Source organism: Rattus norvegicus, chromosome 2, assembly GCF_036323735.1.
Source record: "Rattus norvegicus strain BN/NHsdMcwi chromosome 2, GRCr8, whole genome shotgun sequence".
Classification (NCBI taxonomy): Eukaryota; Metazoa; Chordata; class Mammalia; order Rodentia; family Muridae; genus Rattus; species Rattus norvegicus.
In genome coordinates, this window is record NC_086020.1 from 62,591,458 (window position 1) to 62,606,528 (window position 15,071).

Genomic DNA, 15,071 nt, shown 5'->3' on the forward strand with positions numbered 1-15,071 from the left:
CTAAATCAGTGGTATTTAGGTCTCTTTGGGAATCCTTGGTAAAACATAGGTCCATTATCCCAATAAGGCATCCTTGGCCTGTCAAAAGTTGCTGGCTGAATATCATGTTTTGAGGGTACTGAGCTGTAGGGCTATAGGGAAAGAATCAAAGAATCCATGGCCCTAGAGATGGATGGGAAAGTAGCAAGAATGAATACCTTTTCCTAGAGGTCATCTCCAGGCTTGCCCTTACCCCTACCACACCTTCCCATGCTGCCCCACTCCAATCAACATCCTGCTACAGCATCACCTCAAACAGGATCCCAGTGCATGTGACACCTGTGGCCTCATTCAAGGACCCCCTGACTGTGGCATCAGGACCAAGGGGACAGTGCTCCAGGCACGCCAATCACTATATGTTTCTCGGACATAAGAATGGGTGACTTTTGAGACAGTGAGATGGCCTCTTTTAGCCCAGATGAAGCTAGAGATGCGGAAGGCTGATCACTCCATGTGGTATTCTTGCTGAGAGCTCTTTGGGAAACAGGACGGAAGTTCTCTGGACTGTGGGTGAGGAACACAATGACATGAATCAATGACATCATCGGGAGCATGCAATGTCTCAAGGTACCCAGGTTCATTCCCCTAACCTAGCTGCCTTGTCTGACCCCAGTAGGAGACGATGTGCCTAGCCCTGCAGGGATTTGATGTGCCAGGGTGGGGGATACCCAGGGGCTCCTCTACCCTCTCAGAGGAGAAGGGGAGGGAGGGGTGAGGGGAGGGATTGTGTGAAGCGGAGACTGGTGGGGAGGCGGTGATGGGGATGTAAAGTGAATAAATAGATTAATGAGGGAAAAAGATGCCCAGGTACAAAGTAGGGGGAGTATTCTCCATTCTTCAGGGTTTGGCACTCATCCCAATGACACATTACTATCTCTGTACATTTCCTTTGTGGGGCAAAAATTCTTGAGTCCTTCATGGACTCAACATTTCATTCAAACGTTTTAATACATCATCCCCAACAATTGATCTTTCGCTTTGGCTTATCCAAGGGAATAAAAAATCCTCAGAAAACTTGAAAATATGCAGTATATATTATAGAATTATAGACAGGAAACTGTTTCTGTAACTTATACTTTTAATGAGAACATATTGTTATACTTAGCTATGTGATATTCTTGCTGAATATGAACCTTTACAAGAACACATACACATTTATATCCAAACACCAAATGAAGTAGATTGCTTAAATGACCAATTTTGCACCAGAAATCAAATATATTATACAAAACAGGGTTATATCCACAATCATTAATCCTTGCTTTCTACACAGAACAACAATAAATTAAATCACATTATATGCAGATAGTTCTACTTACATCAGAATAGTAAACTATATGTAGCTAGTGTGGCCTTGAGTTTTCTGCCAGATTCATGGTAAGTTTTTATTGTTTGGTGGTCCTATATTTAAATTATCCATGAACAAAATGGCTCAAAAGACACAGGCTGTGGGGCTGACCTGCAGTGCCTAGCTCATGACCCCCTGGTGTTTGAGCTCTGCCCAGGGAACAAAGCTCTGATTCTCTACAGTTCGAGGGCACTTCCTTGCTGACTTATAGGCTACACCACACTGAACATGTTCAGGCACAGGCATTGAATAATGGATAAGATGGTCCATGTCAAAATCCACGTTTTCTTCTTTCTCTGCAGAAATAACTCTTTCTCTACCCAATAATAAGTGACACTTTTGTTCTAGAAAATAAAAATGAACTTGGTGGCCTGTTATGATTCACACTTGGCAAATGGACTCTTTATCCCTGTGCATATAAATTTATGTCTTTAAATATGAATCAAAGAAATGGAACATGTTTTATTAACTCGAAAGTCTACTTGTTCAAATCTTTCCACCAGGAATCATAGGATACCTCATATACCAAAGAGTTTTTGTGACATATTTATTTTTACCTCTGAGAGTCTGCTCTCAGTGAAATCCTTTCAATTATGTTTGAAGTGACTTAAAACAGAAATGCCTGCATCTGCTGGCTCAGAATGCTCTGAGTTTGGGATGAATGAACATTAGTGGTTAATGAGAGATTTGAACAACCTCCAATTCAGTGCCTTTTGAGGATTCTGTTCATCCCATAGGCCTGCGGGAGACGTCTGAAAAACCCGTAGGCTGAGAACAAAGTCCAGCTCCCTGGTTTACATGAAAATCACAGATGTGAACTGTCTGAGAGCATGCATGGCCAAGATACTGTCAGCTACCTCCTCACAGTGGTGCTGTTTTGTCTGTGTCTCTGAGTAAGTGCGGAGGCCTCCTCACAAGTTCCGACCTGCATGGGAAAGCTGCTGACACCTCCATAGAAATGCGATGGATGGCAGGTGGGACTCCGGGAAGAACAGTAGAGCCTGTGTCCGCTTCAAACTTCTTCTCCCTGTCACCTCCCCTGTCACCTCGGAGGCATAAGCTCCTGGTTCTTCTCTCAGGCATGTCCAGCACTTCTTGTGGAGACTGGCTATTGAAGAAGGTCTAAACTGTTCCTTATTCTTCCATTCTAAAGACCAACTTCAGAGATGGAACCCTCCAGTGGGGCTGGCTCATTCTCCCTACTTCTATGCTGCCCCTAAAGCATCCTGTGTTTCTAGACAGTTTCCATTTTTTCCCACTGACTAAGAAATTCAGCTCATTAGCAGCTGTCTTCTGAAGTCCTGAACCATGGGGTGTAACAAATAAAACATGCCATGTAGGTTTAGAGCCAAATGTCAATAGGCATTTACCTTCATAGTTGCACCCACTAGGGATCTGAGTTCTTTGTGTCTCAAGAAACTTAGGCCCTAGTATTTTCCAATTTATGAACACTGTTCCTTCGGTCTCTTTTTCTTAAATATGCATGCATGCGCGCACGCATACACATCTAAAAGAACCTGCCCAAGTAACTCTGCTTCAAGAAGCAATGGCTCCACTGGAAACAGCTTCTGAACCCGCTCTGTGTCTGTCCGAGATATACAAGGCCTCCCTTTTCACTTCCCACTGCCTGTCTTAGACTCCTCCAATCAGTCCCAACCAGAGGAAAAGAGGCAAGTTAGGGACACAGGCAGATGTGCCTTCAGCAAAGGGGCAGGGTGCCTGTAAGCAGGGGGAAGTGACTTGTCATTCCAAAAGCTTTTTCTTCAAGAGAAAGAGGAAGTGGGGGTGGGGCATCTGCTCTCATTCCATAGGATTCCCCTCTCCTCCATGAGTTCTGAAATGTAAACAACCATTTCAAGACATGTGGAGTTCTGTCCGTGGTTCAGGAAAAGACACGCAGATGGCTCCTCAAAACAATGCATGTTGACGGAGTCCATGTGAAACCTCTGTGCTGGGAATAGATATGACTCTACCCAGAAAGTTCTATTTCTGAGTTCAGCTTCTCTCTCAAATCTAAGACAATAACATTGGCTGTAAAATTCGTGTTTATTTCCATCACCACAAGTATATGCTTATTTTAGCGTGCATATGAACTTATATTTGACCAAATATGAAAAATGCTAATAAAATACTCACCCTTTGAAACCTTGATCATTGGACTTAAGAGTAAAAAATTATAGAATGGCTTAAGAACTAAAGTTCCATTTTGTTTATTATATAACATTGACTACTGACAGATTATGAATAATTGTCAAAGTAGTTGCTTTGCAGTGAGGAATTTGAGTTCTACAATACAATACCAAGAGTGCTTAACCCAGGGCCATCACGGAACAAACATCTACAGCCTCAGCGAAGGTTTCCCAACTTAGTGGTGTTTTCAGAACTTCATTTTAGAAACTCATATGAAGACTTATTTTTCCGAGACAAGGACTAACTGTGCAACTACAGCTGACCTGAAACTCACTCTGGAATCCAGTCTGGCCCTGAACTCATAGATATTCCCCTGCTTCCACCTCCCAAGTACTGGGATTGAAGACATGTGCCACTTTGCCTAGTCATGTAAAGACATTCAAGAAAGACAAACCATACAGCAGACATGTAAATGAGCAATCAACCTTAATAATACTAGAATTGCTTTAACATTGTAAGAAAGGACTCCAGGGACCTCATGATTAACCCTGCCTTTTTTTTTTTAAAGGCTAGCTTCCTTCTCATCTTTAACATCTAATCTGGGACTATGCTACTAACCTTAGAACAATTCCTCTAGCTAGAGCAAAAATAAAAGATACTTGTAGTAACAACACTGCCATTAATGGGTCACCATATAAACTCAAGAAAGGACTAGAAATATCTACACCCAAGGAATATAGCCAGGTAGAGAACTTTCCCCACCACCACCCTCCTGTAATTAACACACAGGTTCAAAAAAAATAAACATCAGAAAATGAGTATCTCTGAAACACAGGGGAAAACGTCGTTGAAAAAGAGAGAAACAAACAGCCCTCTGGCTCTAAGGACTGGGGTGGTTGCAGTCCGCTCATCTGTCTCCATTAGGTGCGTCTCTGACCATCAGCCGCAGCCTTCCTGAGTTGTGCTCCACAAGCTCTCCTCCTAGATTAGCATTTTTGAAGTTTACCTTTCTGGCCTACTTTTTCTGCTCTTTTGGAAGTCAGCATTTTTTTCCCTCAATATCCCACGTGCAGAACCACAATGTACCTCCTTCCATGGTTCAAGAGCTAATTCATTTTATCATGAGGTTTGCATCCCATTTCCTGAGCCATAAAGAAATGCACCCCTCACAGAGGCAGGTCATTCACTTTGACTTAACCGAGAATGAGGTGTGACACACTCCTTCCCCGGGGAGCTAGCTTTCAGAGCTTGCTGCGCTTGCCTGACTTTCTCTACAGTTAACCTGAACGGATATCCAAGGAGTTACTTAATTCCTCCCCTTCAAACTGGGTTTCAGATGCTCAAAAATGTTACCAAGAGAAGCGTAATTACAAGACTGTCCCCTTGTTCCCTCCTCGAATGATAAACTAGGAACCCAAATTTAAACCTCCGCACACAGAACCGAGCGCAAAGCCGATACCCAGCAAAGGTTGGCTCTCAGTCCTGGCCATGCTGCCCTTGTCTGTCCTAGATCACTGTCCAAGCTATGGGTGATTTGTGGTGGCTGTAAAACTCTATGAGGTTAAAGGGACACAGCACCTACCAACGTTCTCTTTTTTAATCAAAATCATCACCTCAGATTTTGATAAATTGTGTGCAGTTTTTTAAAATGTATCATCACTGTATCTTGCTGTCGAATTCTCACTGTCTGCTTGTTCTGGAGGGAAAGGGGTTGTGTTTCTTTATAGATTCTGCTGAAGTCTACTGGTTTTGAAGTGCATCATTCGACCATAGTTCAGAAGGGATGTAGCCCTCCAATAACATACATTTTAAAGCGGTCGAAAATGAACAACAGCTTAACATCAATCTAATGCTTCAGATACTGTAAGCTCAACAGACTTCTCCCCATCTTCAGTCAGAGCAGCGAGGTTAGTATTAGCCACAGCCAAGAAAGAGAACAGCAGAGAAAAAGAGAACCAGTCCTCCCTCACCACAGATTTGTCACACGCCTCCTCCATGCTCTTAAAATATAAGTGAAATTTAATCTTCAAAATGAAAAAATAGACACATTTCTAATACCAAAATATAAGATTAAAATACTTAAAAATAAAATGTTAGTATGAAGTAGGGCTTTTTTTTACATCATAAAAGAAACATTTTAGACTGATTTTTTTATATAAATCCACCTAACTCACTAGTATTTACAGATTTCCAGAGTAGCTTTGATGAGACACTAAAAGAGACAGGGAGGATCCTTTCTTGAGATATGAAGTCAGACCTGAATGTGGACGTTGGACGAAGCCCTCGGCAACCACAAACCTGTTCCCCAACTCCAGAGAGAGGGGCATGCATTCCCAGCCTTGAGATTTCTCTCATTCCTTTGTCCTCTTATTGGGTGTTAAATTCTTTCCAAGAATATTCTACTTGTAAAAATTGTTTTATTCTAGCTACAAAACATTTCATTTTGGAAAAACCACATTTTTATAACCTTGTGTGAAATACCCCCAAAGCAATCAAGATATGGAGACTCCAGACTTTCGAGACATAAATCTACTCCGATGCCCCTCCAACAGCCAGAACACTTAACAGGATTACGTTATATAATTATATCTGTTTGCCATGAGATGAAAGACCAGAAGGCAGATAGTGATTAATAATCATTCCTGAGCTTCTAAAGAAAATTTAAAATGAAATGACTACTGCTTAAAAGAATGAATTCTCCAAGAACACCCTTTCTGTTCCATTGATGTCTGTCCTTCAACTATCTCTTTAAGGAATCTCAAGCAGACAAAGCAAGGGGGGCATTTCTTTTAAGCCACCGAAAAATGTGATCTGATGGAATCTTCCCGCAGCTCTCGATGTTTCCCAATGTTGCTTTCTTCTTGGTGATTTCGCCTCTCAATGGTTATTCTGTATTTCTTCCTGGGTAAAGGCAAAACAAATGTAATAATAAAACCTCACTTGACTATAAAATACTATGGTTCCTCTTACAAAGAGTGCCCTCCAGGGACATCTGGGTTAGGTTTGATAAATGACTAGTGACACAATATGAAACCCTGGTTGGAGATTAAAGTAGTGTGCCCCCAAGGCATCATGTCCTTATTCAGGGAGGAAAATTGGCATGCTTTCTGAAATGCCAGAGGACAAGCCTTCCCCTTCTTCCTAGGAGCCTTATCTATTCTGCCCCAGAATCTCAGCTTGACTCCCAGGATATGACCCCAGATAAAGATCAGACTAAGTGTACTGTGACTAAAGGGACAGGAACTCGATTGTTCCCACAAAGAGCTACATACACTCGGACATACATCTCCATGCAAAAATGAAGAAACATTACAAATAAACCATGACGATTTATAACGACCCATGAATTCAACTACCGAAGATGACAACAGGATGGGCCACTGTCACTGCAGCAAAGGACTGAAATCTTGCACACATGTGTACATTGTAAGTTTATGAGCCTTGACGTTAAGACACAACAACAGCTACGAATGTGACTTCTCCAAATACAGGACACACTGCAGGGATCACAGACCACCGGGAGCTCTTTTCAAGGGAACTTGTTCTAAATCAAAGGAAGCCTGAGAATAGGAAGTTCATTCTTTGTCCAGATCTCCTCCTTGTGATTGTATTTGATAGGTCGAAGGGACTCTCAAAAATAGATCAATGATCCAGGGATCCCAACCACTTTCTAGCAAGTGCCATAGGAATCCAAAACTCACTGCCTGCCAAACCCAAGATGGAGCCAAAGAACCGCTTTAGTAATTTAACCATCATCCTTCTTGTTTAAAAGAAGGGTGTGGGCCAATCACACGGAGCGTTATACAAAGACAGGAGACAAAGGCATAAAGGGGCAGAGTGAATTTTAACTCCATAAACAGTCCCTACCTGAAAAAGTAGAAGGCCATTAGCAAACCAGCACCTAGTAGGGCCCCCACAACAATTCCTGTCACTGCTGATTCTTCTAGGCCACCTGCTTGAAAAGAAACATCAATAATCAGAGCTCATTTTGAGAAATGAGTAAAAGTACTTTTGATTTTTGCTCATCTCCCATTTGAAACTAATTTTCCTCTTTGCGATATATGTATAATATATATTGTAACATATTGTACATGATTTATATATAATATTTATATATTATATGAAATATATAATGTAAAATATGTATGTCTAATGTTCTGAGAAAAGGTTTTCAGAAAATACTAAATAAACGCACTGTGGCGTGAGAGTGAACAGACCAAGGTCAGAACAAGTTCAAAACTGGACCCGGGACAAACACCAGTCAGCCTAGCACTTGGGAAGATGAGGCAGAGGCTCTCAAGTTTGAAGCCAGCCTGAACCACATAGCAAGATCTATGACAGGGAAGGAGAATGGAGGGAACAAAGGGGATGGGAGAAAAGATAGATAAAGAGAATAAAAGATGGAGAAAGAGACAGGCTCAAGATGCACTTGATGAAAGCTGCAAACTGAAGATCTCAGACATAACCATCCTGGTTTTGAGTTTAAAGTCGAAGATGCATGAATGGACAGAGGCGATGGCCTGCACTTGTCTCCCTCAGGTGGGTGACAGTGACACTTCAATGGTGACACTTCAAAAGTCCGGGGGAAATTGCACTGGGTCAGTATTCTGTTTTCAGATGTTCTCTCACCAGAGCCAGAGTTCCATCCCAAATGTCCTATATAGCTTTGTGAAAATGTAAACCTTAAATCCTTCTCAGTAGGATCTCAGTTCCCAAAAAGTCAACAGCTATTTTCCTTTCAGAGTTTAGAATAAGCTTGCAGTGCATGGACTCCTTGGCTCCTCGGGTGACAGCTGGGTAAATTCCCTTTACATGTGGGAAATGTGAGAGTTGGCAGGTTGTAGGGAGTCTACTAGGGTCCCCAAATTGGCAAGAAGGAAAGTGAGATGTGGGATCCAGACCTAGCAATTATATAGTCAACACGCTTTCTCCTTAATTCTTTCTCATAATTATCACATGGATAAAAATTCCCACCATTCAAAGATGGTCCTGAGACATAATGGCCATTCATATATTCACCTAAAATCACTAACTGGCCTGAAAGATTGACATCATTTGTTCTTATTCATAATTACAAAGCCCCTCAAAGACAATCACCTCCTAAACCGTCCCTTTTGCTGTGCTATTCAAAAAAAAAAAAAACTTGCCTCTCTATCTGCACCCAGAATATGAATAATTTGGTGGGAGTGTGTGTGTGTGTGTGTGTGTGTGTGTGTGTGTGTGTGTGTGTGTGTGTGTGTGTTCAATACTTATTTGCCACTTTGGAAGTTGTCAAGCATTTAAGAGCATTCTGTCCTGTCCTAAAGATTTGGAGGTCAACTGTGAACTTTGAAACCAATAATGAAATTTCTTACAAGAGTTGAACAAGTGACAGCTAATAACATTTCTATTTTTCCTAAAAGTGGAAACCTCTAATAACTAAGAGAATGTATTGTGAGATATAAATCCAGGCAGAATATCCTACCATTTGGAAGTAAAGAATAAAGGAAAGAAATATGGAAGGTTTTAATAATAGAGGAGGGTCAGCCATTTGTAAATTGTTTCCATGGGTTTGAAGGTATCAGAAAAATGCATGGGTGCTTTCAGAACATGAGTTCCTGAGAGAAACATGTTCCAGACTCACATGATCCTGGAACTGGAGAAGGACAGTAAATTAAGTCTCTGAACTTACATGATTTGCAAGGAGAGCTGTTGGTGTGCTCCACAATTCTGGTTTCATCTATTCTCAATTTCAAAGAGCCCCAAGGATATTTGACATTGGATCGCATTTTGAACCGGCCTTCTTTTCCAAAGTAATCACCAATGACCTACAGAAAGACAAAAGTCAGATGGACAAAAGGTAAGACCAAAGGTACCTGTTCCCAAAGGAGGCACAAAGTGCACAGTCTTGCAGGCATGCTCCAAAGCACAGGGCCTGATCTACACAGGCTGTGTCTGCACATCACCACCTTCAGGAATTGACAGCAAGAGCTTCAGAAAAGCAAGAAATGGGAGAAGTGTTCCCCTACTGTGCACACTGTGACTGCCTCAGTGACTCCTCCTGGCATGGAAGAAATCCAAGTCTTGGAGGCTTAGAAAGGTGTGGACACAACAGACAGTGCCACCTGAGGTCCATCTGGAGGTCACAGCCTACCAATGCTGGCCCTCGGTATTCATCAGTTGGTACTGCAAAGTGGGAAGGGTAGATTTTTCATTTCCCTATGAAACAATAATCTACAAATTTACATGTTTTCCCCTTCCTCATCCCATAGGACCTTGTCTGGCCTTCTGCCATAGGCAGTTCACACCGTCAGCCATGTTTTAGGCCCGTTTTCCTTAGAAAATGAGACAGAATCAATGCTACTACATACATACTCAAGTTAAGTATGTAACAGGTACACAGCCCACATTCTTCAGTTAAATTGTATGTAGATAGATAGATTGATTGATTGATTGATAGATTGATAGATAGATAGATACATATCTATACACACATATATATTTAGAGTGACAACAAGGTAACTTAGGAGCCTTTGTCACCAAGTCTTAGGACCTAAATTTGATCCCCAGGACCCACATGTTGGAATAAGATAACTGACTCCTACAAATTGTTGTCTGATCTACACACACACACACACACAGAGAGAGAGAGAGAGAGAGAGAGAGAGAGAGAGAGAGAGAGAGAGAGAGAGAGAGGGAGGGAGGGAGGGAGAGAGAGAGAGACACAAATAGATACATAGATACATAAATACATAAATAAATGCAATTTTTACAAATTTAGAGTGTCACTAAGGAACTCTCTGACCCTCCTTCGGTCACTGCCTCTTTAGAGGTTGCATTCATCTCTGATAAAGTCACTTCTTATGCTCTGCCATTATCAGGTTGGACTGTTTCAGCTGTCACCTTAGACCCCTGGAAAATCACCCCTCATTCACGACGTAATTGTAGAGTCAAGCTCCAGTTACATGACTAGTAGATCAGTCACGCAAGCTGAACTGGCAGTGCCTTCTCGCCCACAGTCTCCTGGGTGGTCTGTGAGATTTCTCCTCCCTCCTGACTGAGTCATACCAGGCCCTCATAGGCTATATCTGGTCATGGTCAAAACAATCCTAGGTCTTCCTGAAATAGGACTGTTACTGCTATGTGCTGAGCAAACCCAGTGTACTGCAACCTCACAATGAGATGAGATGGGTTATCACTTCCCACCTTCTCCAGAGAGGGAAGCTGGACTGCAGATGAGACCCAGAACTTGGGGAAAGGGGTGGGGTGGGATATGAAGTCATTCAGTGAACATAGTGAGAGGACTCCTGTTCCATCACCAAAGGCTAGACTACCCCTACAGAGAGGAAAACAGCAAGTCCCGCATGTCTGTGTCCACAAAGGCAACAAGAGTGATGACCTCCCAAGGAAACAGGGCACACTTCGTTATCTGCTGAAAAGTACATTTTCAGTAGAAATACTGAATATTTATTTAATACTTATTTCTTTCTCTATTTCTTTGTCCATTAGAGGTCATGTGTTACTTTTCTAGATTTCATTTTGTATGGCTCTAACAATGTCAGAAGATCAGTGAGGAAAATACTACATTTCCCATGTTAAAGCCCCTGCCCCCAGTGACCATCAGAGGCTTGTCTTCCTTACATGACAGACTTCTCTGTCCTGAGACTCCACCATCTTTTGAAATAGTAACACCTGAAAATCTGTAACAACACTAGAAAAAGAAATCCAGAAATGTAAGAGGCATGTTAAGTTGCACTTCCTCTGTCGACGGATGTCCTTATTACACAGTACTGAGGAGAGACTCTTGACCATTGAGAAGTAGGGTTTCTCTACCAAGAACACACATGGCACCATGTCCTGCCTTCTGTCTGAGCCCTCAACCAACAGTGAGCTTTCATCCATGGAAAGACTCATTCTTATTTGAAGTGTGCTTTGGACACCAGGACAAATGCACTCTCGGAGTCCCCACTTGTGAGACTCAACAAAGCAGAACCTTCTCTCACCTCCTGGGTACCTGCTTCTGTATCAGTCATGGCAACCACAGAGAAGTCTCCATACCGATCCCCATTAGCATCTATGGACACCTGCCCGGCGATACCTACAGAAGAGGTAAAGAACTCTGAGTTAGATTCTTAGGGAGCCTCTGCCTGCCAAGAAAATGAATTAATGGGATTTTTTTAAAAACAAATTCATGCCACAGGGAATCACATCAGACTGGGAGCATTTTTGTTGGCATTTGGAAAGACATTGTAATTTCATCTGTGTCTGCATTCCTAAATTCTTAACATTTCTCCATTTAGAAAAGAAAAGAAAAAGAAATAAATGATCTTTGGGGAATACTTTTTTTTTAAATGAATTAAGGCCAGTCCTGAAGCAACGTGTTCATTCTAGAGTTTTGATTTTTTTATTCCCTAAGAAGTAGCAGAGAAGTAAAGATGTCTTATCACACATAGGTTGATGTGACTTATTGGATAACTCTTATAAAGAAAATCAGTCGGGCCTAGGATTCAGTGAGCGTTTTTCATACAGGTTGCATCAACACCCAGGGAAGCTGGAGGCCTGGTTGCTGAGTCTCTGGAGCCAATGTTTAAAGAGCATTGCCTAATGTGTGTTCATTTATTGGTTATTTTAACATTATCTGAAAGATTCCTGGGGGCTGAGTTAACATTGCCACAGAGGTTAAGTTAGAGCAGATGGATTCTTTGCTGAAGGAGGGTCCTAGACAGAGCACTAAAGTCCAGTGAAGGAGGGGCCAGTGAACGGGGTTAAGGTGCTTGCCACCAGACTGGACAGAGGTTTGATCTCTGGGACCCACATGGTAGAAGGAGCAAAGTAACTTCTACATCCATACTGTAGCACATGTATAGACAGACACACGCATACACACACACACACACACACACACACACACACACACACACATACACACACACAAATAAAATAAGGTATTGATCCCCTTAGCCTCTCTACAACTGACATAAACAGGATCATGTTCCCACCAAGAGGATGTGGAGATATTTGCATGAGATAAAACACTCGAGGCATGTCCAACAAATACCTAAGCGAAGCCAGCTGTTTTCTTCTTCCAGTTCCCCTACTGCTATTACTCCTACAGGTTGGGTATCCTACAGCTGAAGTACTTGGGCCAGAAGTGTTGCAGATTTCAGATGTTTTCAGTTGTTTGAATATGCATACACCTTGCAGGTAGGACACAAGTCTAAACACAATAAAACTTCGTATACACTTGCACACATAGCCAGAAGGTAATCTTAATGTGATATTTTAAATAACTGTTTTGCATGGAACAAACATCCATTGTAAGGAAGTTTCCATCGGACACTTGATTTGGGGATTTTGAACTTGAGATCTGGGAATGAAGGGTGATATTTTAAAGTTACTGGTATCACTACTGTGCTTTCAATATCACAGAAAGCACTTGGCCATCCTCAATCACTCTGGACGACTCAGCACATCAAGATGGACTTCAGTAAAAGAGTAAAAATTATAAAAGTCCCTGGAAAGTACACAGGAAGAAACCTGTGATTCAAATCACTATCAAGAAGTCTAAGTGACTGATCTGGTTTGGTTTACAAAGACCCCGAGGCAAGAAAAGAACCAAAGAACTGTGAGGTTTCTAATGAAGGACGTGTGGGTTTATAGTCAGAGCCAGTGAGATATGAAGCTGGAGCAGATCATCCAGAACACAGAGGACCCACCCACCCTGATCAGCAATGATGGGTACTCACAGTGGCCAATCCCCAAAAGGCCACTAGAGAACAATGGCTGATAATAAATAGTCTGTTACTTTGTCTTCCTTCACTAAGTAGTAGGATGTGTGTATCGGCCATGTTCTTATTAAACAAAAGCCATTCGTTTTCTTTGTGGGAGAATTCCATATTGTTCTTAATTGGTGCTTCAATGAATTTGGTTCTCTCCAGAAGTAATGACTGCCCCAGTAGAAAGAGTGTCTGCTGAGAAGTATCCCAGGGGAAAGTTCCATCCTCTTGTGTGGTTTGGAGAGGCAGTCTTTTGGGTTTACTGTCCTTTGGGCTGTGGTTTGAAGGTCCACTGATTTTTCCGGACTTTGGCTTGCTTTGCTGGAAACAGAATGGAGGTGCCATTCGTCTACATTTTTTGTCTTCTTCATGCAAGCAGGTTACAAAAGATAGACCTATTATCATATTGTGTATCTTTGGGGGCATATAAAACTTCAAATTATATACATTTAGTTTGTACATACATGTGTACATATGAATATATGTAGGTAGATAGATAGATAGATAGATAGATAGATAGATAGATAGATAGATAGATAGATAGATAGGGAGTTTCTTCTCCAAATATTGTGGCTGTCCGAAATCACTTGTCATCTGTTCAGAGGTGTTAGGGAAGGTGTGTCCTGCTGAGTGTTTTGCAGCGTATTTTATAAGGTGAAGTGGCCCTAGTAATCCAAGACCTCATTACATCTCTAAGTTATTGCAATTCTGCCAGGAAATAGGGTGAGAACTCTTGGGGTGGCTGCTTTGCAAAGTGAGACTTCACCTGAGAGTATCGAGCAGAAGGTGAAGTTGTCAGGCTGGGCACAGAATTTTCCTATGTATCAGCAGTGACTCTCTCTACCCCAGTTTCTGTTTGCCTAGAGTGGAGCTTGTGTTCTATGCCACAGTCCTGTTTACTTTGTCCCCCTGACCTCTCACCCAGAGGAAATACGGCTTCTTCTTGGACCATTTATTGAAGGTCTTCAGAGTTGATCATAGGTTTCATGGCAATAAAATCCAATTTTGTCAAATAACATCCAAGGTAATTTTTTTCTCCCAACAACTTAATGGTCACTTACAGCAACCACCAAAATTAAAATTGTTTTTAACGTTAGGAAGGTTTGAGTTTTTCTTCACACATCTACCCTAGAGTTCTTTGAGGGACTACCTTCAAATGCACTATTTTTTAGCAAATAAAATAGACTCCAATCCATTCAAATACAAACTTACCTTGGCATTAATCTTTACCTTTTGGGCACATAAGGTTATAGTTTTAGACTCAACTGTGCAATTATTTATACTCTTGGTGCATACTGACTGTGTAGACTTGGCCCTAAAATGGAACCATCAAGATGGCGTTAAGAGAAAATTTAGCGCATGTCTTGGCTTTAAACAAAACTGTATCCCAGCCATTGTGGGCACCTGCCCTCCTCTCAACAACCTCCTTCACTGGTGCCTTTCAGCATCCCCACCTCTGGCTCCTATCCCGCTGTCAGAAGACCAAGAACAAATGACCGCACCATGCAGTGAGTAATAGCTAAGAATGGGATGTGCCTGACCAAGGTTGTGTCCCCATACACCAGGTTCTTGGTGTATTGTGCGCAACTTCTGGGAAACTTGTTTGTCCTAATATGCTCCCTGAATTACCCGATTTGATTCCTGCCCCTCAGCTGAAGCAGGAAGAGGCAAAGCAAATTCATCCAGGGAGCTTACTCACCCCAAGCAACTACTTGTCTGAAAAATGAAAGCTGCCACTCTTGTCTAGAGTTAAACATGGTATTCACTGAAAATACCATAGAAAGTTAGCAGTAGCTACC

General features: G+C 41.9%; 1 protein-coding gene across 3 annotated transcripts in view; it reads right to left on the bottom strand.

Moving 5' to 3' along the window:
* Window positions 1-1,099: 1,099 nt before the first annotated feature.
* Window positions 1,100-15,071, bottom strand: part of Npr3 (natriuretic peptide receptor 3) — a 67,941-nt gene continuing 53,969 nt past the window's right edge. For 2 of the 3 annotated variants that reach the window (XM_039101782.2, XM_006232045.5), the window contains exons 5-8: window positions 11,500-11,594; window positions 9,189-9,324; window positions 7,385-7,472; window positions 1,100-6,418 (exon numbers count right to left, since the gene is read on the bottom strand). In XM_039101782.2, coding sequence (XP_038957710.1) covers window positions 6,307-6,418; window positions 7,385-7,472; window positions 9,189-9,324; window positions 11,500-11,594 — 431 coding nt within the window. In that variant the 3' untranslated portion in view covers window positions 1,100-6,306. 3 annotated transcript variants of the gene reach the window in all.